General features: G+C 34.2%; 1 protein-coding gene across 1 annotated transcript in view; it reads left to right on the top strand.

Annotated features, from left to right (window-relative positions):
* The window catches only part of HIVEP1 (human immunodeficiency virus type I enhancer binding protein 1), a 128116-nt gene that overhangs the window by 39241 nt on the left and 64481 nt on the right, over positions 1-24394 (top strand). The window contains 1 exon segment of the mRNA XM_025044916.1: positions 20992-21045. Coding sequence (XP_024900684.1) covers positions 20992-21045 — 54 coding nt within the window.

Here is a 24394-nt window from a genome sequence, read left to right as displayed (position 1 = left end):
ATATATCATTCATCAGCCATTGTTGGGAGCTTGCTTTACGCTGTTTCAATTGGAATTCTTATTATTAGATGGTCACTGAACTAACAATTTATAAAATATGATATTTTGGTGCATCTCATGGATTAAAACATATTTTTAAATAAGGCATTTTTAAATTTATCAATTGTGTTAATCATGATTCTATGGACAGGGGTTACTTTTGCTTTCCAATCTCCGTAGCCGTGTTAAGTATAAACTAGCCATTATATTTGGTTAGTTAAAGTATGTTTAGGAAAGGCAACTGTTCAAATATTTATAATACAAGCTAAACCTAATAATAGTTGAAGAATAGTCTGTTCAGTTTTTCCCTCCCGTAGAATTTTTAATAGGTAATTGATTGGTTCAAAGAGTCAAAAACAAAAACAAAAACAAAACCCTTGACTTTTCTAAATAAATACGAACTTGCAAAAGAAACAGTGCATATTGGACACTGAGCGTCTTGGTAATCATAATGGATGGCTTCTTTTTCTCTTCTCTAAGAAAGCCAAATTACAGTATCTTATATCTTAATATCTTAGAGGATTCTTATCTCAAATACTAGGATGCCCAGATACAAAGGGTCCCTTGCTGAGATACTGCCTTGGTGAATGTAACTCAGCAAATCATAATCATCTTTGGATTCTCAGTCACATTATGTAAGTGGTCATACAGATGGATTTTTAACTCTGATTTTCCTAATTTGCTTACCCATCTGTTAAATGGTGGAAGGTGTTCCAAAATGCAAAATGAGAAGAATGCGCTACTGTTACTTTAAGAAGGAAATTAAGTAGGGAGGGAAAAGGGGGATGTTGTGACTGCTGACATTTGTGGCCTCTTTTCATTTGTGTAAGAGGTGGACTGGCTTTTCTGTAGCTGTGGTTGCCATGGAGAGGTAGTAGGGGAGGACTCCTAGGACCGCAGCCTGTGAGAGCGATTCTGCCTTAGAGCTGCTCCAGAATGTGACGGGAAGGGGCAGGGAGCTCAGGTGTGTGCTACGGCGGCACAGATTATGGGGGCTGGCTGACCTGTCATGGCTGGTAACGTGACTGTGCAGATACCCCTGGGTGTGACAGACATGTTTGTGGAAGTGCCTGTGGATTCTCTATGTGAAGTGAAAGGATTGTAATGTTGTATGTATTCCCACCCTTCATATGATTTCTTACACTCGAGATTTGATTAAGAGAGTTTAAACATATTAAACCAAATATACACCCTTGTTATAATAGGAAACTGACTAACTTTAGTCGGCATGTTTACAGTTATAAATGACATAAAGAGCAAATCAAATAAATTATGATGAGAATAATACACAGAAAAATCTAATATGGTAGGTTAAACTGTAACCAAAAATGAATGTGTTTCTAAGCTGGAATCATTAATATATGAATGTTATGGAGTGGTGTAGGTAGGTAATACAAGAAAAATAATGGAGGTTGTAAGAATTTTTCTACATAATAGATAGAAGAAAATCAGTTGTTTTTTTTTTTTTAATAAATATGCTTATATCTTAGGAGGTGAATTTTAGGAATTTTGTTCTTGCTGTTAGTATATCTAACTGGGAATAGTTCTATGTCAAATATAAAATTGTTAGTTTGTAGTATGATCATTTTATGGCTTTTTTTTGTTTTCTTGACATGTGATAAATTGAATATGATTATATTAGTCTTTTGTTCTCTTGTGAATATCATTTTGGATAATGTTTTTGTTTAAAAACAAATGTGATTGGTAATTTTAACTTAAACTCTGAGCTACTGTTTAAAATATTTCTGAGTAAAGATATGTTTCTTTTGAGGAGGAAATCATATAATATGTTAAACTTACCAAGTATAAGGAAACTTATTTGACTTCTCAGTTTTTGGATGAAATCTGAATGAGAGCTTTTTTGTTTATATTATTGTTTATAATATTGTTTCATAGTATTTGAGTCAGAAATGGTTTATGTGGAGAATACATTGTAAGGTTGTTACAGTCATTGATTGACTGTTTAATGTATATGATAGTTTAAGAGTAACTAGTTGCTGAATTTAATCTATGAAAGAAAAATGCCAAACTGAGTTTTTCTTTTTTAAACATAGTGTTATGCAAATCTAGACATAGAGTCATATATAGTGGCACATAGTACTACTGAAAAGCTTTGTAAAAATGTACAAATTTATTATATAGAATTTATTTGGAAAGTATTATTTCAAGTTAAGGTATTTTGGAAGTTGTTCAATAAATATTTATTGGAGATTATACAGAAAACTATTTTTGAGATGATAACCTTATTTAGTTTAGTAAAAACTTCTACCGTTTCGTGTTTAGAATATTGTATATTGAGGTTATATATTTTTTAAAATATAAAGTCAGAAAAGTTAACAAATTGTTAGGTAAGAGTATTGAAGTTGACGTTTTCATTATTTTTCTTCATTTTTAATTAATTCGGAGGTACACTTGTTTAACAGGGAAACCAAAATTAGTTTTCTTGACTACTCATACAAGTCAAAGGACTATGAGGTATAAAATATTTGTATATTTGTTAGGTAATAATAGGTCATTTTTAATGAATGTTAACTACAAGCCAAGTACTAATTCCTAACATTTATACTTGTTACTTTTTCTGAATCTCACATAAGTTTATGAGGTGGGTGCTGTTTTCTTATCTTATATTTACAGATGAGGAAGCTGAGATTTAGAGATAAAGTAACTTGTCCAATATTATAGAGATAGAGATGGATGGACCAGGATTTGAACCCATGGGGATTTTTAACCACCACACTTTGTTTTTTGCATGGAAAAGCTATAGTCTGGCATAGTTGAAAAGCTTTTTCCCCAGGTATCGTGAGATGAAAAACCCAGCTTTCTATCTTAGTTAAGTAACATAGCAGAAGTTACACCTCTTCATGCCTCATTTTTTTTTATAGATACTTAATAATGGAATATGTGGAATAACTTCAGTGCTGATGTGAAATTTGCTCCCTCCACCCCATGTTAGTAGTTATTACCATCTTGTATTAGTATTCATAATGTTAAATACAAGATAGTAATTCAGTTATGTTTTATTGCTCTGTTTGGAAACAGTCGATAGAATAAAAAATGAGTAAAGGATATGATTAAAGTAATATTGAATCCTTTTTATATATCCATTCAAATACCTATCAGTTTATGTAGGGTTTCTCAACCTAAGCACTGATGACCTTTTCAGGCTGGATAATTCTTTGTTGTGGGGGCTGTCCTGTGTGTTGTAAATGTTTAGCAGCATCCCTGGCCTCTGCCCACTTGATGCCAGCTGCAACCCCTACCCCTTGATTGTGACAACCAAAAATGTCTCTCGATATTGCCAGGTGCTGTGTGTGTGTGTGTGTGTGTGTGTGTGTAGATGAACACACATTAATGAAGTAAACATAATGTAATTATATAGTATGCTGAGGATGCTAATGGAAAAGACCAAGATGCTCTAGGTGAGAATAATGTGAGGGAGCAGGCTGGTTTTTGTGGCGAGTGTGACTCCATGAGGAGTGTGGGCTGGACAGCAAGGAAGGGCACTAAAAGACAGGGAGGCCAGTGCAGAGGTTGTAGTAGAGGTCTCAGTGAGAGTCGAGGGCTAGGACCAGGTGGTGGCGGTGAACAGTTTGGAGAAATTTTTGGAGGGAGAATCGGAGGCCTCATGGTTTGCTAGAATGTTATACTCCTGACAACAAAGAATAAAGAACAGTGAAGGTTTGAGAAGTGGACAGTGGGCAGCCTGCAAGACTGACTCATCAACTGAGTGAACCCTCTGTGTGCCAGCTTGGCTGTGCACAGGATTCACATGTGTTTCTCAGGAAAGTTAGACATTACCAAATGTCCTAGACCTTCATGAATATTGGAAACCATAAGCCTTAATTCTGTGGCTGCCAAGTGACTACATATTTAAAACTTGAATGATTTTCCTTGCTCTGCAGACTAGTTGTGATCTTGAGAGATGAGAGATCTTTTTGGCAAGTGGCAGCCTCAGTACATACCACTGCTTCTTCCTGCGTTGGCTCTTCCCTACCCAGGTTTCTGTCCTTGGCCCAGAGTTTTCTCCTCCAGTGTATCAACTGGCAAAGTAAATAATTTCTTGGATATCAAATAATTATTATGCTTTTTGAGTCACAGTTTTGAAGTTTATAGATTCTTAAAGCAGTGCATCCCTGTAGTAGGTATAGTGTGCACCATAAATTTAACAAATGGTAAGGACCGAGCATTCTAGATCCTTTCTGAGGCATAGCATTGAGAGAAATCTGATGGAATTTCCCTCTTCCTGCAGCGGATAACCTCAACAGGCTGATTTCTGGGTAAGATCATCATAAGCATAACTTAATGAACTTTCGTTAATAATAGTGAGTAAAATCATTGAGAGTTGTAATTGCACCTTAAATGCTGGTATGACAAGATTGTTGGTATGCCAATTATCTCAGCAGAGATGATAAAAACTTTTTTTCCAGAAAATTATGTTGTTGAAATTGTGTGTATCTGAGTGTGTCTGTCAGTGATTTCTACCATAGTAAAATGGAAATTCATTTCTGAGCCAGAACTGAGGCCTGTGGGTGCTTAGGCATAGCCTATGGTAAGACAAAAAGAGAAGAGGAAAGAGGCTACCTTTCCTGACAGCTTCGTGGGGTTTTCCTTTCTTGATTCTCCCTCCCCTCTTCCACATCGCATTCTAGTTCTATTGATTAGTTCTTGGTTGCTTTATTTTTCTGTGGGAAAAGGACTTTTTCAACTCGATTTTCCATCCTGCATCGTTATCCCCTGTGGGCCTTATTGAAGCAGTGGAGACAGTTTTAGTCTCTTCATTCACTCTGACACACATGAACTCAACCACATTTGAGCACATACTGTTTTTCTAGGGTTGTGCATGTGCCATGGGGATTGGTTTTCCTATTTTCAGGTAGCTGAAAAATCTCAGAGATGGAAAAGAGTTTTATACATAATAGAGAATTTAAGGAATAAATGAGACCATAAATAATGGACAGCTGAGATACAATTAAATACAATCAAATAGATACTTTATTATGTACAATAGTATAGAATAGATAAAGTTTTGTGGGAGCTTTAGGTAAGAAACTATTGATTTTTCTGGGTTTATTAGTAGAAGTTTCTGAGAGTTGGGATTTAAGCTTGGTCATGACAAGATGGTGAGATACAGATGGATACTGGGGGCCAGGGTAATAGAATGAGTATGATAGACTGTGGTCATGGAGTTTATGAGTTTAGCACATGAGACAAGCATGAAATAAACAACCTCACACACACATGTACATGCACATGCACTTTATGCAAGAGGAGCTGGGGTACTGTTGGTACACACAATAGTAGCCCCATTTGGGGATTAGGAAAGGGCTTTAAGAGCATGTGGTATTCAAGCTCAAATATAAAAGATCTGAAAAATTGCCACTTCAGATTGGGCACCCTTTTGGTGTATATAAATAATACAGATAAATAGTCTATGTAGCATTGTATTAAAAAGTTCACATTTTGGAGGCAGTGTGCCTGGGTTCAAACCTGGTACTCCTTATTAGCTTTAGGAAGTTTGATTCTGTGTGCCATAGTTCGCTCCTCTGTAAAATGGAGATCAAGAGCGGTCCCTTTCTCCTAGATAGATTTTTTGAGAGGGTTGAATGAGTTAGTACGTATAAAGTCTATAGAACAGTGCCAGCACATAGTAATCACTTACATTTTAGCTATTATTGATAGTTTCTCCAACAGGATCTCAAGGAGGGTGAGGTCTTCCCAGGCAGGTGTAAGGGGAGCACTGGGTAGCAGTGCTCAGGAGAAGGAGCACTGTGAGTTTGAAGTAGCGATGGGGGAAAGTCAAACTGTGTGTTGTGGGCATCCCTAAAAGGTGGTGTTGCTCATTCCAGAAGAAGTGTTTCAAGAGGAAGAATTGAAATATGTTTTCACTGTTTAAACGTTTTAAGAAATCTGTGTGTCTGTTATTTCTGTTTTACTGGTTTATTTAAATATATATTTTGAGGAGTTTAAGAAATAGTTAATTTTATTAGCTATCCAATAATCGTATCATGGTTATCTCTCATATGCTACAATATTATAACTGAAAAGAGCTTTAAATTTTCTTAAGTTATATTTTAGTGTGTTTTCACCATGATTGCCTAACTTGGTATGATGCAGTTATCCTATAAAGTGAATGACAATAGCTGATAAACGACCAGAAAGCTATGTTTTACTTGACTAAATCAGATCCATACGTATGAAATTACAAGCCTAATTACTGTTATAAGAAAAAAATTAGTTATTTTTGGCCAGAGTCCTCGACAGTGTGGGAGTTAGCTAAGTACTTCCTTTTGAGAAAAAAAGACATTTGTTTTTAATTCTTTTAATTGCTTAAAGCATGTGATTTTTTAGTGATTGGCTTATAAAGATTTAGATTGGAAATTTTATGCACTGTAAAATTTATCGTAAATCAATATTTGTTCAGAACCACTTCAGTGTACTCAGGGCCCAATACTATCATTATCTTCGATGAGCTGTTACTAGTTAACAGTGAAGACATAAATGGAGGACATATGGATGTATACATAAAATGATATGGTGGGTATATTTCAAACAGACTATGTATATTATACAAACACAGCTATTACACGCACACAGAATTGTATGAACTGTTATTCGATTATTTAGGCTAATAGCCTCAAAGACTAATAGTTCCCCAAATAATTTATTGCCCTAAAATATTATTTAATGTAATTTAATCAGCAGATTTTGTGGTGTGTTTTGTAAGTATGTTTAGGGAATTTATCTCTGAGTGTGTTAGCCAGTAATAAAAATCTAAGCTAAGCTTTAAGTTCATGACTGGCCACTAATATTGTAGATCACACAGTTGACCACCTATAAATGTCTGTATTTCTTTATCGTTTTGTATTTGTAATGAACTAAATCAAATCACTTAGTAGTTAATATCTTTTATTAAAATTATAACCTAGAATATTAGTAATTGGAAATAGTTACATGCTATAACTATTTTCATCTATTTCTGTTTATCTTTCTGAAACTATGAAAATTTGGGAACTTTTCTTATACAAGTTCTTGGGTAGAAAATTATTCTAGGCCATGTATTAATTTACAGCACAGAAAAAATAAGGATTGTTTAAAAGATGTAATTTAAATTTTTTGAATTTGGATTTTTTAAGGTTATTTTTCTTGTGGTTATCAGATTTTAGTTCTTCCCTGATTTGGAGTAGCCTTAAACAGTAAAGAATGATGAGGATTTATGGCATTCATCTGATGCCAGTGTCAGGATTATTGGACAACTTTTACTGCATGTCTAGCACTGTGCTTGGGACTCAGAGGTAATAAGCTCCTGACTGGTCTCTGCCCTCCTGGGCTTGCTGGGCTCCTTTAACCAAGCCATTACTCGCAACAAAATGAGATGGCTGCTGTGGTAAGGACAGTATTGCAGGAGTACATGTCAGTGGCCCTTAACTTAGTCTTGGTGAACTACAAAATGTTAGGGGGTTCGGCTTATTTTGACTGTATTATCCCCATAAAGATTATATCTGTAGGCGATGACTAAAACTGTTAGACTTGATCTGTTTTCACCTTATGTCTCTTCCAGCAACCACTTACTTATAATTTTTCATATCCTTTTACCTTCTGATTCTTGATAGTGAGGGAATTACCCTTTGGAAGGGATGCAAATTAGACTATTTTGCGGTAAAAAGAACAGACTTCTTAACTGACCTTTGAATGTTTTTACTAACATTGAATTGGCTAAATTAAAGGAAAGGAAAGTGTAAAGAATAGTGAGTTTTCATACTCATAATGATATTATTGCCAATCAATAAATGTTAAAGTATTCTCAGCTTAGAAGGGGATAATTTTTGTCTTCAAGTTCACTTGTCTTTTCTTTCACAGTGTTTCATCTGCTTTACACCATCCAGATAATTTTTATTTTAGATATTGTATTTTTGTTATATTTCACATTTTATGGTTTCTATATTTCTTCTGAAATTCCTTTATTCTTTATCTTTTACAATATTTTTTCTGTAACTTCTTTATCATATATTATAGTTATTTTAAATTCCTCGTCTGTTAACTACAACATCTCTGTCATTTGTATGTCATTCTTTTTACTGCTTTCTCTGTACGTGTCACAATTTCATATTCACATGCCTAGAAATTTTTTATTCTATAGATAACAGTGTGGTTGATATGTTTTAGAAGCTCTGGATTCTGTCATCTTCATCTGAAGATTAAGTTTAGTTCTAGCAGACAGAAATTACTAGCAAATCTTTTGAAATTTGTGAAAGCTTGATTTAAGGCTTTTCATAGTGGGTCTGTTTGATTTGACCTAGTTCAGGATGTGATGTCAGTCCTAAAGCGTGGCCTTCTAAGATTTTATTGGAAATACAAGGTGTTTACCTGGCTTCTTTATAATGGCAGGACTTGAATTCGCAGTAGTGATAGCTGCTGCGGCTACTTTGCTCAGTTCTCTCAGCCTGCTCTTGGGTTGCTTTTCCTCAAATTTCTTGAAGTCTTATCCTTACATACACAGTTCATGAGTCAGTCAAGGATTCATAGATTCTGGGCTCTCTCCTTTTCTGAATTTCCTCCTCACCCACCTAATTTCCTGCTGTTGGAGCAGTCCCAGACTCTGCCTGTGTCTCCTCAGCCTTGTAGGACTACTACCACTTTCTGCTCGAGGCATGCTCTTCGTAGACTAATGATAACCCTTTGGAAAAAGGCCATTGAAACATGGATCTTATCTCATTTGCTTCTCATCCTTCAAGTCTCATCCAGTTTCTGCCTGCTTTTGCTAACTTTCTTGTACCACCTTCTTCTTTTAAAAAAAATATTTTGTCAATAATTTTATTGTATTGGCAGGAGAGTTGGTCCCATGTAAACCACTCTGTCATTACCAGAATCCAAAAGTCCTAAATGAGTAGGTAATAAATTCTTGCTATCAGTGGAGTATTTTTATATTAGACAGATGGTTATCTAAAGGGTTAAGGGACTCTGAGAAGCCTCCTAATATGGCAACGTGGAAGAATAAAATAGTGCTCTGACTTTTTGGTTCATGAGTTTGGTATTCCAGGTTGACTGTCAGCTGGTTGTAGGTGAGTAGGTGGGAGATCTCACCACTACAGTGCTCTCCATTACACTGTTGTGAACAAAAGTAGATTGACTATGAGTGCGATATATACTATGAGAACTTTGCTTTATTGTCCTTTCTTACTTTTGGTATTGTGAGGTTATCACTATTTATTGTACAGTCGTCTCCTCTTATCCACGGTTTTGTTTTCTGTGGTTTCAGTAACATGTGGTCAACCACAGTCCTAAAATATTAAATGGGAAAATTCCAGAAATAATTCATAAGTTTTAAATTGCACATTGTTCTGAGGAGCATCGTGAAATCTGCACTGTTCCACTCCATCCTACCCGGAACATGACTCATCTCTTTGTCTAGTGTATCCACACTGTATATGCTACTAGCCTGTTAGTTACTTTGTAGACAACTCAGTTGCAGGGAGAGAGAGGGAGGGAAAAAGATGGGGGGGAGGGAGAGAGAGATACTTCCCACATTCTCATAACTTTTATTACAATATATTGTTATAGGTGTCCTGTTATTAGTTATTTTTGTTAACCTCTTACTGTGCCTAATTTATAAATTAGACTTTATCATAGATCTGTATGTATATGAAAATATATAGTGTATATATAAGGTTTGGTACTCTATGCAGTTTTAGGCATCCACTGAGGGTCTTGGAACATATCCCCTGTGGAGAAGGGGGACTACTGTATCTTATTAGTACTTACACATTAATATGTTTTATTTGATTAATGTATTTTTATCTCTACTAGAGCTTGGGTTCTGAAGGGAAGACACTGTATCTGTCTCAAAGCTTTGCACGTGAGATGTACTGTTCCAAACACAATGCCTGATGTAATGATATCAGTAATTTTTTCTTTCCTATCTGCTTTCCTCTACTCTGTACAAAGAGGTGGTAAATATAATTGGGCTGGTAAATTAAGAGAAGGAATGGATTGTTTCAGTTACACACTTCCCCCCTCTTTTTTTCATGTGGCTAAATAAGAATAGTTTGTACTGGTAAGAGCTACATTTTTATATGTGGGGAGAAATCTAATGACTGAAAAAATGAAAACATGTTCAGTGTCACTGTGAAATGTACCTTTGAATCTTCTTCATTCAGATACAAAAGAATAGTAATAATGTAGATTAGGTCTATATCAGAAGTTCTTAACCTGGGTTTAGTGTCTTCACAGATTGCTGCATTCTCTGAGGTTGTATGCAGAAGCGTGTGTGTGTGTGTGTATCTCACTTCCTGGGAAAGACTGCATTGTGGTCATAGGGATTTTTTTGAAGTTTCATTTTATCCTTTTTTTTTAATTAAAGTTTTTAATTGAAAATGGGGATTAACAGTGAAGTAGGGTGGAGATATTCTAATTTTAAAACAAAACAAACAAAACAGCTTGTCCATTTACTTCTTGTGTCATTTTATTTTTAAAAGTGTGTGTGCGTGTACACAAATATGAAAAAGAACCTGGAACCTAGTGTGCCAGTATGCCAGTGGTTATTTTGGGAGGTTCAAATATTGTTTTCTTCTTCTACCACATATTTTTGTTTAAATTTCAGAACTAAAGTAAATCTCAGTGTTAACTGATTCAAACAGAAAAGACAGTAAAAAAGTACAATGACATATATGCCTTTCTTACTTGGCTCCCTTTCCCCAGGGGTGACTGTTAACAACACACTCACATTCATTTTTAAATGTCTACCCAAATGGAGAGTAAACTGTATACATTGTTCTACTCCCTGGATTTTTTTTTTTTTTGATTTATTTATTTGACTTTATATTTTGGAAAGCTTTCTAGTCTTCACATTCTTACCTTCCCCCTGCCTTACCAAAAGTAATTAAGAACACTGGCTATCATAATTCTAGAAATAATTTTCTGTTCTTTTTTATTACCCTATTCAGCTTTGGTATGTACAGACCTGACTCCTAGTGGTAGTTCAGAAATTATTTAATTTCCTCTGGGCTCTGATTATTTCTGAGACGTTGACCTTTATTGAATGCTTGTATGTTGGGCCTTTAGATACTTAGCTTCATTAGCTTAAACACTGTTACATATTTCTTCTTGAGTATGATTATTATTTAAACTGTAATGCTATAATAATATGTTAGTAATTTTTTTTTTTTGGCTCTTTTTATTTCCTTTTTAAACTTTTGATTATGGAAGTTTGAAAGTGACTGCAAAATAGAATGATGTAATAAACCTCTATTTACCTGTCATTTGGCTTCAGTAATTAATAGCTATAGCCAAAGTTTTTTCATTTACTACCTTGGGCATTTCCCCCTCCCATAATATTTTAAAGCAGACCTCAGGTATATTTTTTCATTAATATGTTTTCGGTATATAGGCTTCAAAAGAGGAATATTTTTTCACATATTCACAATACCTTTATGAAACCAAAATAATATCAAATATCCTGTCAGTGTTTAAATTTCCAGTTCTCTGCAGTGTCATAATTTTTTTAACCTTTGTTAAAATCAGGACTAATAAGGTCCACACATTTTATAGGTTTGTATGTCTTTTTATGTGCTTCTGATCTATAGGTACCTTTTCAATTCTCTTTTTTTTCTTTGCAAATTGTCAGAGAAACTAGGGTTTTTGTCCTATAGAGTTTTCTACTATTGGTCACATAAATAAATAGATTTTTTAAAAAATTGTTTTAAACTGATTACTTTCAAGTTTCCAGATATCCTTTAGATATCATCAGATTATATTTGCACATGTATTTGTTGTCCAGTATAGCTCTATTTATGGCTTTGAGTTACCAGTTAAATACATGTTTGTAGATTTGAAATATGGAATGTTCTTTGAAATAAAAAAAAAAAATAGATAAAATTACTTTAAAGACAACTATGAGCTGTGCCCATACCTATGCAATAGATAGTTTATTGTGTCCACTAAATTTACGATAGGGACTCAAGGAAGAAAAATTCTCGTTTCTATTTTAATTAGAATATAGTCAACCATTTAATGCCATACACAGAGAGGCCTATTCAGAGTCTGAGATGTGGCATAGATGTCATGGAGATTAAGTCTTTTCATGGAGGTGAATATTGCTGAAGGGAAATTGTATCAGCTAGGAGGCCAGGGCTTGAACCAGGGTAACCACACATCCAAGTTTATGAAGGGAAGGAGGGCAGAGCTGAGCTGTTCATGTGCAGAAGGGGCCATCGCAGTAATAATACCTTCAGAGGCGGGTAATTAGGAAGATCACAAGTTTGCTGGGTCTTTAGTAGAAAACTGAAATATCAGAATATTATTTACCCCAAACCGATGTTTCATCCAGTTAGAGTTCTAGACAAAATGTAGTTGTAGTCTTTCCTTTCTAGTCTTCTGTGCCTCTAAATATTCTTCTTCTTAACCAAAAGGAGTTTGCAGTTAATCCCACTATTTCTTTCCTTTTCCCCTCACATTTGTAATCTTTGTCCCTTTTCCCCCAACTTCTTGGAGAATATAGATTTATTTGTACTTGTGGTAGTAATGTGAGATCACAGAACGGAACCAATGGAACCAGAAATCTGAAATATCAAGATATTATTTATCCCGAGTCATAGGATAGTTTTGTCAGAGTTCTTGGTACACCCTGAGCATTAACTATTTCCTGATGTGACTGAATGGGGAGTGGGCTTTCAAAGTGGCAGTGAGGGGCCTGTGCCAAGAAGTACCTCCAGGCCCATAGAAAGAAGGTGACAGCACATCTACACCGTTGGTCACCTCTCCAGAGTTCACTATGCTTAGTTTCTATATGTTTGCTCTAGGTAATATAAATTCCTTCCCTTCCTTTTTTTCCTTTTCCTTCCTTCCTTCCTTCCTTTCTTCCTTCCTTCCTTCCTTTTCTCCCTCCCTCCCTTCCTCCCTCTCTCCCTCCCTCCCTCCTTCCGTCCTTCTCTCCTTCCTTCCCTTCTTCCCTTCCACTATCCTCTTTTAATAAGAGGGCCTTTAAAAAATGTAGGAAAAACTGGATGTACTATTAAGCTGACTAGGGGTGAGGCACATAGCCAGCCTCAAGAGCCAGAAGAGTTTTTTCCAATCTTTCTTTGAGATCCACACGTCCTGGGTCTCTTTCATTTATCTCTACATCTATAGTCCTAAATTCAGAATGTGAGTGTTTGTATGGTGTAAGTGTGTGTGTATGCACGCATGTGGTCAGACACGTGTATGTGACTGTTACCGGGTTAGCAACCCAAGTAAACCTGCTGTCTAACCTCTCAGTATGAGAACGCTCTGCCAGCCATCATGTTTCTTTTTCTCCCCCTCTATTGTTACCATGACTACCCTCTTCCATTCACTGCCTGAGAAATCATCAAATAGGAAGAGGAAACCACTGTTGTCATACTCTAATTATAATATCTAAACCACAGTGGACGAAGTATTTTAATATGATTATTAGAAAACTGTATTAATCTATGTCAGTTTGCAGTATCTTTTCACAATAGTTTATTATGTTTAAATAGTTTTTTAAATTTTCAAACATTGAATTTCAGCTTGAAATTTATTTTCTAGTCTAGGGCTCACATTAATAATAAACATTAGACCTGTTTCTGATATTATACTTATTAAGAATATATGCTTTGGCTTTGCTTTTTAGCTGTACATCCATAGCCACTAAGCGTACATGGAGCTTTGGAGCTTTCCTTTTTTTATCCTCCATGGTATCTACAAACTCAGCAGCTCCTTTGATAAGGCAGGCAGATAATGTTCCTGCTCTGTCCCTGTTACTTGATAAAAAGTTGCTTCTAAGAGCTGGTTGATAAGACTTCCTCCTAACTACTTGAGTTTTGTACAATTCTGAATCTTGATCTGATAATATCTGTAATTTAGAGAACATTGATTTTCAAGTTTGGCTGCATGTTGGAATCACCTGGGAAACTTTTTAAAATGCTAATTTAGTTGGTATGGGGTTCGGCCTCAGTATCAAGATTTTTAAACAACTCTAATATTAAGTGATTCTAATATGCAGAAGAGTTTGAGTTTTACTGTTTTGGGTGATGTATACAGGGTCATCAAACTAGGAGCTGGAGAGTGGCACTAAAGGACTCAACTTTGGCTTCGTGCTAAATTGCTTCGGCAGTTTTCTAAAGAAGGAGCTTTTCAACTTAAAGCTTAACCCTTTGGCTAGATTCCTTGTGGGCTCTCAGATGGTGTGAGATTTGGGGAAGGAGACTTTAGGAGAGTGCTTTGCTTTTTCCTTCTTAGGAAATTGTGCTCAACTATATAAGCCAGTGGTCTTCTTAGTGCCCTCTAGGGATAAAAAGATATAATTACCCTACTTTTAAAAGTGTAGAGTTTGAGCAGGGGCCGGACACACAGTTCTCAGCTCTGTTGATCAAGGCTAAGTAACTGTAAAGTGAAACCTGATGTCATTAAGGGACAAAAATAATTTTAGCGGGTTCTTTGTATGTCTATGTACATTTTCTTATTTTCATGGTCAGTTTTGATATCAAGATGATTTGCTTATGGAAGAATATTATATTTAGTTGATCCATAATTTTAAATGCATAATAGAACTTATGTCTACTTTTCTCTTTGAATTATTTAAGTTTTTCTCAGTGTCACAATGGAAACCTGCTTTCTGAAAAGGATAAATGAACAATTTTGCAAAGAGCAGACTATAAAATATAGCAAGATTAGGCATTTCACATTTTAAATTTTATTATGGCATATTTTGCTCCTTATTTTCTTCACTATTCCTTGACTTATTATCATACTAAATTAGGAGATTATTCATGTTTTGTTAACTTTTATCTCCACCTTACTTTTCCCATAGCCAGTCTAGATCTTTTTGGAACCCTTGAGCCCTTTATCCAAATTGATTACAACCTCTAGCAAGAATTTTGGGGGCCCTCAGATATTCAGCTCCCCTCCTCTACCTTTGGTTCCTACATCTTCTCCTTTATCAGTTCCTTCCTAGACATCTTGTATGGTATATTTGGTCGATCATACAAACAACTCTCCAGCACCCTTATCTCACAGAATTCTTTGCCTTTCTTCCCGGAAAAATCCAAAATTGGCATTTCTTCTCCAGTTTTTCATCCAAATTGCCAAACTTTGTTAGAATAAATAGCAGTGGAGCCACATTGGAGCCATGTAAAATTCATGGATTTTCACACATATTGGAGCCACCTAAAATTCTGCACATTGAAGCCACCCCAAATTTATGGATTTCTACGTTCACAAATCTCTAGTTGCTATTCATCACTGCTTTTATTTGTCCTTAAAACTGGTCAGCTCTTCCATTCCTATCAATAACTTTGTCTAATTTTCACCAGTCAGTTTCCAGGACCTCTTATACAAACACTAAACTCCTATTTCTATGTAGACAACCATGTCTCTTATTTCAATAAATTTGAGGTAATTGGATCTGAACTTTCTCAAAATCTTCCTTCCTATCAGCTGACTTTGCACCTGACCTACCTTCCTCCTTTTTCCTCAGACCTCATAGAATTGCCTGGGTATTTCCCTGTTCAAAAACAACCCTCCACCTTTGAACTCTTGATGTTGTCTTCTACTCTCTCCAGAGCCTTGCCCCTTATTATCCTCCACTCTTTTCTGTTTCTTTACTCTCTTTTTATTGGTTCCTCTCCTTGAGTCTATAAACATCTTTGAAAAACACACCAAACCAAACAACCTTCTCTTAACTGTGTTTCTCTCTGATTCCATAGTTTACTTTCATCTGGCTAATTTCTTTGTTTGGTATATTTATTAGAATACTACTTGGTTAATATAATGAAGTATATCCCTTTATATTCATTTTTAGAGGTTTTCGTCTGTCTAGTTTTTGTTTTTTAGTTTTTCTTAACACAAGAGATACATGTGATTTAATCAAGTGCATTTTGCACATTACTTAAATTACCTTTCCCCCATCCTTATCCTTTTTGCTGTTACGGCTTATTATATATGCTTCCTAATATTGAAATGTCTTTGCATACTTATTTTACACCCTACTTGGACATGACTTTCTTACTTTTGAACATACTTTTTGGTGTATAGATTGTTACGTCCCTAGTCATGTGTGAGACTTGTCTGTAGTATTGATTTTCTGCCTCTTTGTTCTCATTTTGATATCCAAGTTATTTATACCAGTTTTATGAAATGATTTAGAACTCCTTTTGTGTTATCTTGTGCTCTGGAACAGTTTAAGAAATGCTTTATTCTTCAAAATACGAAAAAATTTGATAAAACTCTCTGGTCCTGGAACCTTTACAAAAGGAAATTCTGTGTCATTCTCTGGTAATTTTTTCAAGTTCATTCATGGTTTTTATTCCAGTTGAGTTTTTCTCTTGTTGGATCAAGTTGAGTAATTTTATGTTTTTCTAAAACTTAGTAGTTAATCACAATTTTCAAATTCATTAGCACAGAATCGTCTCTGATTTTTTTCACTTATTTCAAGCAATAGATTTCAATTTGAAATATTACTAGTCTGGACTATCATTTTCATCATTATTGTAGAGTGTCCTCTTCCTCAAAGATGTAGGTCTAGAGGGGTGCATAAGATGTGTATTTTTTAGGTTAAACTGTGTTACTTATAATGGAAGATTTACTCAAACAGAGACTCATGGACATGGACAATAGACTAGTGGATAAAAATAAATTAATTAATTTAAAAAAATGGAAGATTGACTTAGCTGATTTAGTGGTGAACGCCAGGATAATTTTCATTTCGAAGAGCATGTATAAAGGGTTATGGGTATTGGATGCATTTTTAACATTACATCATTGTCGTATATTTAGTCTTATTGAAATAGCTCTGACAGTTAACAGTAAGAGTAAGGAGCTTGCACTGATGTGTAATGAAGGGACGTAGGAGTAAGGCTTATTCAGTAGTAAAAATAGTACAGTCACATATGGTAATGTTTTTTCAATCAGATGGTATCTCTTTCAGTAAATAGAGGTGCCTTTTACAGTTCATTAGGATCTACTTCATAAAATTTTATGGTTAGCATTTTCATTTTGTGTTTTCAGGGCTAAGTGAAGAGGGAGAATGTTAGAGCAGAGTATAGGTGCCTATCAAAACAGCAAGAAGGAAGGACGAGCTGATAGAATAAGATAGAATTCATTTTTAAAATTTATTTTTCAATTACAGTTGACATATTAATTTCAAGTGCACAACATAGTGATTAGACATTTATATGCCTTATAAAGTAACCACTCCAGTAAGTCTAGTACCCATCTGACACCATACGTAGTTATTATATTATTGACTATATTCCCTACGCTGTACTTTACATCCTGCGACTATTTTTATAATTGGCAATTTATACTTCTTAATCCTTTTCAAGGTAGAAATTATTTAAATCATTGAAAGACTGAATGGAATACAGTTGATTCAGATGCTTTTATGTACTAATACAGTTTCCCAAACATAGAAATCATTTATAATGTTAAAGGGGTTACAGTGCTGAGTTCTTAAGTAAAACTGTTAAATGCCAAATGCTAGGTATTCCTTTTTTTCAGAATATATCAGTGTTTTATCTGTGTCACTTGTCAGGTCTGCCTTATTGTCATTATTACTAATGATCATGAGATATATAGCTGTAGAGAAATGGGCTTCTTCATGCAAGGTTTGGTGGTAGCACAAGAGAATAGAGGGACAGGCTCTGAATGAGGTGCCCTAGAGAAAGCGAGATCTCAAAAGGATGTCCTATAGAGAAAGAATGGAACTGGAGGGGCATTCTGGGAAATCTTAGGGATCTGACAGAGCCTGCACTCAGGGGTGGCATTATACAAGATTGTTCATAGTCTTTACTATTAACAAATAGTTTCTGTGCTTTATCAGAGAAGAAAAACTAAAAAGTTGTAGAACTAAAATATAACCTATAATATTACTACCCCTTCTCCTTGCAAGTCTCTCTGTCAGCCCTGGGCCTTTGTGTGTCTTAGGGAAGATTGTGAATCCTTTCATGTGTTGCTGAGATCTTTTCCACGTGCCAACTCTAAGTATATTTAGTAAAAACTGAATCAATTAGAACATTAACATCTTAATTTAAATACAGTAAGAACTCATTGCAGTTACAATGCATTACTTACTTTAAATTTACCAACATTGTCTGAGTGTCCATTTTGCATGTATAATTTATTTGTAATCAATGGCAACAGAGAAACTATTTATTTCTGAATGTGTAGTTCTCTTGCGAAATTGTTACCTAAGATAAGACAGTGGGGAGGGCATGATGGAAGATGTCTCAGAATCTGAGATTCCATGCTAAACAACACAACACCCCCCACCCCACATTAAGGCCTAGAATGAGATGTGTTAATCCTGGGAAGTGAAAAGGATGAAAGGAATATAAAAAAGGGGAAGATAAAAAAAGATGTGTTGAGAACTGCTTCTTATATCAGTGAGTTTCAAGCTGCAGGTTTACAATTCATCAGTATAGTTGGGCAGGGCGGCATTTTTCATTCTTAATAGTGAAGGATAAAATGTAGAGTGTGGGTAAATTTGTTTCTAAATTATGTATACACATATGTATGCACATGTAATTGGTTGGAATGTAAAATATATTTCTTGCTCTGGGTCGTAGTGAAAAAAGTGATAAATATTGCTTTAAAATATTAGTAAATTGCCTTGTATAAACCAATTAGGAGCATATAATGAATGACTGCTTTTTTAGTTTTGCATATTATCTTCAAAACATCATATTTTACCAGGAGAATCATAAAACATAGGTTAAATATAAACAGAACTTTTCATAAAAATCGAAGCAAAAGCTTTTAAAAATAGCTGCTTACAGGCTCTCTTATTGAAAACTGTGTTACCTTTTGAACTGCAGCTCTAGGTAAAAGCATTGAAGTAGATGCTTACATCTAACATGATAGATATCTTAAATCTACTGATCCGTACACTGTTATTATCAAGAGAAAAAAAAAACGCAACTTATTTGCAAAATTTAAAAACAAAGACCAGTGTTCTGTTATCAATTGTAAATTGAGGTCGTGTATGTAAGAATTTGTTAAAAGTACAAACAGAAGATGGCCAAACCTCAGTATACTGTTAAGTAAGAGCTATTTTTTAGTATATGTGCTACTGAAGCTATTTTTTAAATATGTGTGATGTCATGAGTTTTTGTTGCTTCGAGCCACAATTGATTCTGTTAACGAAAAGTTATTTTATTATATAATGCCAAATTATGTGTGTATAAACTTAAACACAGTTTTTACTATATATATATATATATATATATTTATGATTCTTAAGTTTGGAAGAAAAGCTGGCATAGAAATAACGGTGTTTTTTATGTTTTTCATGGACTATATATTCAAATTATGTGATTTGTTTATTTACATTTTAAGTGACTACAATGACTTAGTGTATTGTATTTTTAGAAATAGGGCTTTGCCCTTTCGGCATTTGTATTAATATAGGTTTCATCTATACATTTGATATTTTAAGATTACTGTGCATGCAGGATCCACTTTCTGCTTTTAATAAGAATTCTTTATTTTACAGGACTGTTTTTAGTTTTCACTCATCATTTCATGAGAAATAACTAACGTGTGTAAATAAGAAAAATTCTGTTATTTTCAAAAGTTGTATCTGTTCTTCATAAATCTTATTCTAGATCTAATAATTAGCAGGAAGGAATTAGTACAATGTTGAGGAGAATGCATTTGTCAGGATGAAAATTTAGTTTTTCTGACCATTGCTGATATATAGTATCTAGTATTTCAAACTAGCTTGTTCCTTTATTCTGCTGCTCCCCTTCTGCCTTGATTCAGCAGGGTGGATGGATCAATAAGCAATTCAAAGAAATTTGATCAATAAATCAAAGGTTTTCTGAATTTCTGGGTTTTTTTCAGCAAGGATAATGGGGGAAGAGGCAGGTAGACCAGAGGTTGAAGGGCCTGTGGTAGATCTGTGCCTTTTATTGATTGGGGAAGGATGCCGTTTTGAAGGTTATGTCTTCCGTGGCCAATAGTGGTAGGTTTAGCATTGAAGACTATTGGGGGAGCTGATTGTATATGCTGGAAGGCATAAATGGCTTAAGTACCAGTATTCTGAAAGCCTTTAAACTACACTTCCGTGGACTATCTAAAATATCGTATAATTATTGGTACTGTATTTATTTCAGTACAAAATAGCACCCCGGGAATTTTTTAACTTTTACCATTATAATAAGCACTTAGACCACTGCATTAAACATGGAATTGGCCTCTGTCATAGTCATCAAATATATATATTCTTATACAATTTAGATTTATTGTTATCAAAGTAGGACATGTACTTATTTACAAAATCCAATTGTGCCCAAAGCCTCAGATGGAAGAACTGCAGGCCCTGGGCCCACAGTTGCCTCCCTCTCCTGTCCGCTCCGGAGGCAGCCTTTCCACATCTTTGTTAGTTATTGCTTCTGGGTTACACCTAATCTTTCAAAACTTCGTGCATATATAACAGTTCTGTAGTCATTAGTTTTATATAATGCATAGATAATTCTGTCCTAGTACCAAGTGTTGGGTGTCATGCTACTCTTTAGCTCATTTCCTTTTATTTTTCTTTCTTCCATGTTTGACTTAGCTTTTAGAGCAATTGTGAACTTTGCTTAGATTTGTTTCTAAGCTAGTAGGCATTTGTTATATCTCTGATTAACTCTCTGTTGGGCACTTATATTACTTTATAAGGAAAGTATTTTTAGTTACATTTATTAGTTATTTTCTAACTATAGTATTTAAAATGCACTAATTATTTGCATTATGGAAACATTAATTAATTAGAAGTGGTCCTTGTGACTAAGACATGATTAAAATTACAAAAATAATTTCAAAAGGGAATATGTCACTACTTTAACAAATTACACATATTTGTTTCATAGATAATTCAACAAATAGTTATTATGCATCAAGCACTGTTTATATTTGTTTTAGTGTGTTCTCATTTGTATATGATGAATTGATTCATAATATTTTCTTTGTTTTCTTTAGATAAAATTGAAGAAGCACAGAAAGAACTTAATGGGGCGGAAGTATCAAAAAAAGGTAAAGTAAAATCAACCCCAGTATAAACTTTTTTCTTGCAAAGATTCCTTATAAATACAGCCTTACTAAATCATTCAATACCTTATAAATACAGCCTTACTAAATCATTCAATATAATCATATGATGCAATTAACAAATCACCTTAATACCTAAAAGTATATGGACTTTGCTTTATGAAATGTTTAGCTACATTGCATATCCTGTAACTGTTTTCTGTATATTAACATATTGCGGTAGGAGTATGATTATTGTAGGGAATGAAAGTGCTGGTAGGAGTGAAGATTGTTGTATCTCTTTTGAAAGCCCTGTTTGTGAGACTGTCCTATAGCAATAAAAATACTAGTATAATGGATACTGATGCTTATGTTTACTCATGTATGTGCATATGTGTGTTCATGTGATGCAGTATTTTTTTTTGAAACAACAATAACCTTAGACAACTAAAATAACCTGAAAGCTAGTTAAGAAATAGTTGGATAAATTTTAGCACATTCATATTTTGGGATGTTATACAGCTTTTTAAAAATGTTATTTTAGCTGACTGTGATAATTTGTTGCTAAATGAGAAGAATGAAACTGCAGTGTACCGTGTAAAATATGATACCATTTTTTGGTTCAAGCAAAAGCATACATACACACATGCTTATACAGGATTGGATAAAGTTTGAAAGGATTTATAAACAAATATCTTTACAATGGTGAGAAAAAAGGCAGTGGAAGATGATTAACTTTCATTTATATATCATTGTGTCCTTTCACTAGTTACAGTTGGTATAATTTTATATAAATATAAGAATTGTAAAGGCAAACTTGGTTTTCATCATAGAAGGCATAATGATTCTTTTTCCATGTGATATGAAAAAATACATTCGATGTAGAACAGTCTGTGGGGAGGGGAAGACAGTGAGGTGGATGGTGTCCTAACACACTGTGTCAATGAGTAAAATTGATTAAAAGGATATGAAGTTCTCTGTGGCATATTTCATGATTTATTATTTCTTTGTCCTTGTTATATCTTCTGATTACAGTGGAATATTTTCACAAAGTGAATTAGCCATGTGGGATTACAATTGAGAATCTTTTTAAAAATACATATATTTTCAATCTAGTTAGATTTCTCAGTAGGTATCTTTAGTGGACATTTTTTCTAACTGTCCAGGTTCTCCATCCCTTGAACCAACCTGTGAAACTTCCAAGATTGTTCGGAGTTGGTCTGAATAGTTGGGCTGTGGAATACAACAACCTTAAAGAAGTGTCCTCCTCCTTTTTTTTTGTCTCCTCTTGCTCCCTTCCTCCATGCAGTCTCTGGAAGGTTCATATTAAATATGACCCTTTCATTACATTCTTGCAGAAAAGCAAGTCTAGCAAGAGCAGAGAAGTCACCATACCCATGCTATCTCTTGGAAAGGTTCACTGAAGATCCCTTCCCCACATTGCTGTAAGCATAAAGTATTTAAGACACTGAGGCTATAAGAGACTTTAGGATTAAAAACTTCATTTTTCTTAGCCTATTTCACATCTAGTAGTGATTTAGAGCTACTTCAAATAGCAAAATAAATATGTGCTTGTCTTCATTTTCCTTCTTTCTTATCTATGTGGCAGAGTTTTAAGAACAGTGAACTAAGTGCCTAATAGGAAGGAGGAATCCGAACAAAAGTTCTAGAAAAAGAAAGTGGATAATGAGGTTTAGAATAATCTAGTGGGCTCCATTTGGCAAGCTGCACTTATTTAAGACCTAGGATGAATACCAAATGAGCATTGTTCTGTGCAATTCACTGCCTAAAATTACTACTTGGCTTTCACTTTTAAATAAACATTCTGGGAAAATTAAAAATAAAATAGTTTTCCTCTCAAATATAATAGAGTAATATCAGTTTGTCTTTAACAACATGAGAAAAAATCTGAGTAATAAAGGTGTTGTAAATTCTCAAATCTTTGCTTGCTGAGCTATCTATTTTATTAAAGGGATTTCATTTCTCCCTTTGAAGAATATACTTTAAAATTTAGAGTTATTTATTGTTTTTATTGATTAAAATGAGTCATCTAGGATAGATCACTTTTTAACTGTTTTTTCAATAAGCTTTTGTTTAATTTCCCTCTGCAAGCCTGACTTTTTTTTTCTACATCTGGATTTCTTCTATAATGCTCACAGTTCTTAGGCTTTGTCTCCATTATAGCTACTTGTAGTCCTTAACTTATTTAAGCTTTCTACCCTCTCCATTTTTAAACATTAGGATAAGCAACTAGTTTATCTTCAGAAATATTTAACATAATGGTTCTTAAACACACACATACACAAAACCTTGTTCATTGATAAATTTAAAAAGATATCTTTCTTGTTTTATGATATTTTAAGGAAAGATTAATCTGTTTGTATACTATTGTGTCATAGAAACTGACTTTTGTCCATTATACCCCAATAGAATATAAAAGTGCACTAAATTATGTTAATGTATTTTATTCTTTCTCTTTGCTTGTGAATGGAAATCAGATGACTTTATTTTTATTTTCATTAACTTGGGGGGAAGTACAGCATGCAACATGCATACAGTTCTCCATATAACATCATTATATTCTTCTTTACTGTGCTATTTACTTGTTCTTAACATCCATTGTGCTTGACACTATTTCTGAAATTATTGAGCAGGATTTAAATAAAATAGTGATTGTCACAGATATAGTGATGGAATCTGTATAAAATAAACTGAAATAAATAGATCAATTTATTAGGAGAGCTTCTATGTGCTATCTCTTGAATAAACTTTAATTTTAATACTTTGTTTTAAATTTTTATCATACAATATTTGACATGAATTAATATGTATAAAGTATTAAATTATAAAGCCTAAGAATAACATGGTAATCTTTGATTTTAATACCCCTTTTAAGGACTGGCACGTTGCTAACACTGTTGCATCAACCTGCATGCTAGTCTTTATTGCGTTCCTCTATTTGCTCTGTCCTCAACTTCATGTTCATCATTTTAGCGCTTCTTAATTATGTATTCTTAAAAAATATACTTTTTAGTTTTGGTTGAATTTTAACTTTAAAAGTAAAAATAGGTTATACAGTTATAACAGCTTTTTCACTCAACATCACCTCTAAGATTCATATATGTTGTTGCATGTAGCTATTTTTTTAATTGCTATAATAATATTTCATTGAGAGAAATGATTTGTTCCTCCTCTCGTTGATGGATTTGAGTTATAGCTATCTTTTTGCTGTCACAGTGCAGCTATGAATATTCTCTTATCCTGGTGCACATGTGTGGATTATATAGGGAATGTAGATGTTCAGTACATAAGATGATGCTAAATTGTTTTCCAAAAATTTTTTACTTGAACTTTA

The sequence above is a fragment of the Pteropus alecto genome, unplaced genomic scaffold (assembly GCF_000325575.1).
Source record: "Pteropus alecto unplaced genomic scaffold, ASM32557v1 scaffold121, whole genome shotgun sequence".
Classification (NCBI taxonomy): Eukaryota; Metazoa; Chordata; class Mammalia; order Chiroptera; family Pteropodidae; genus Pteropus; species Pteropus alecto.
The sequence above is the reverse complement of the archived record's forward strand: the minus strand, read 5'-3'. Positions and strand labels throughout refer to the sequence as shown.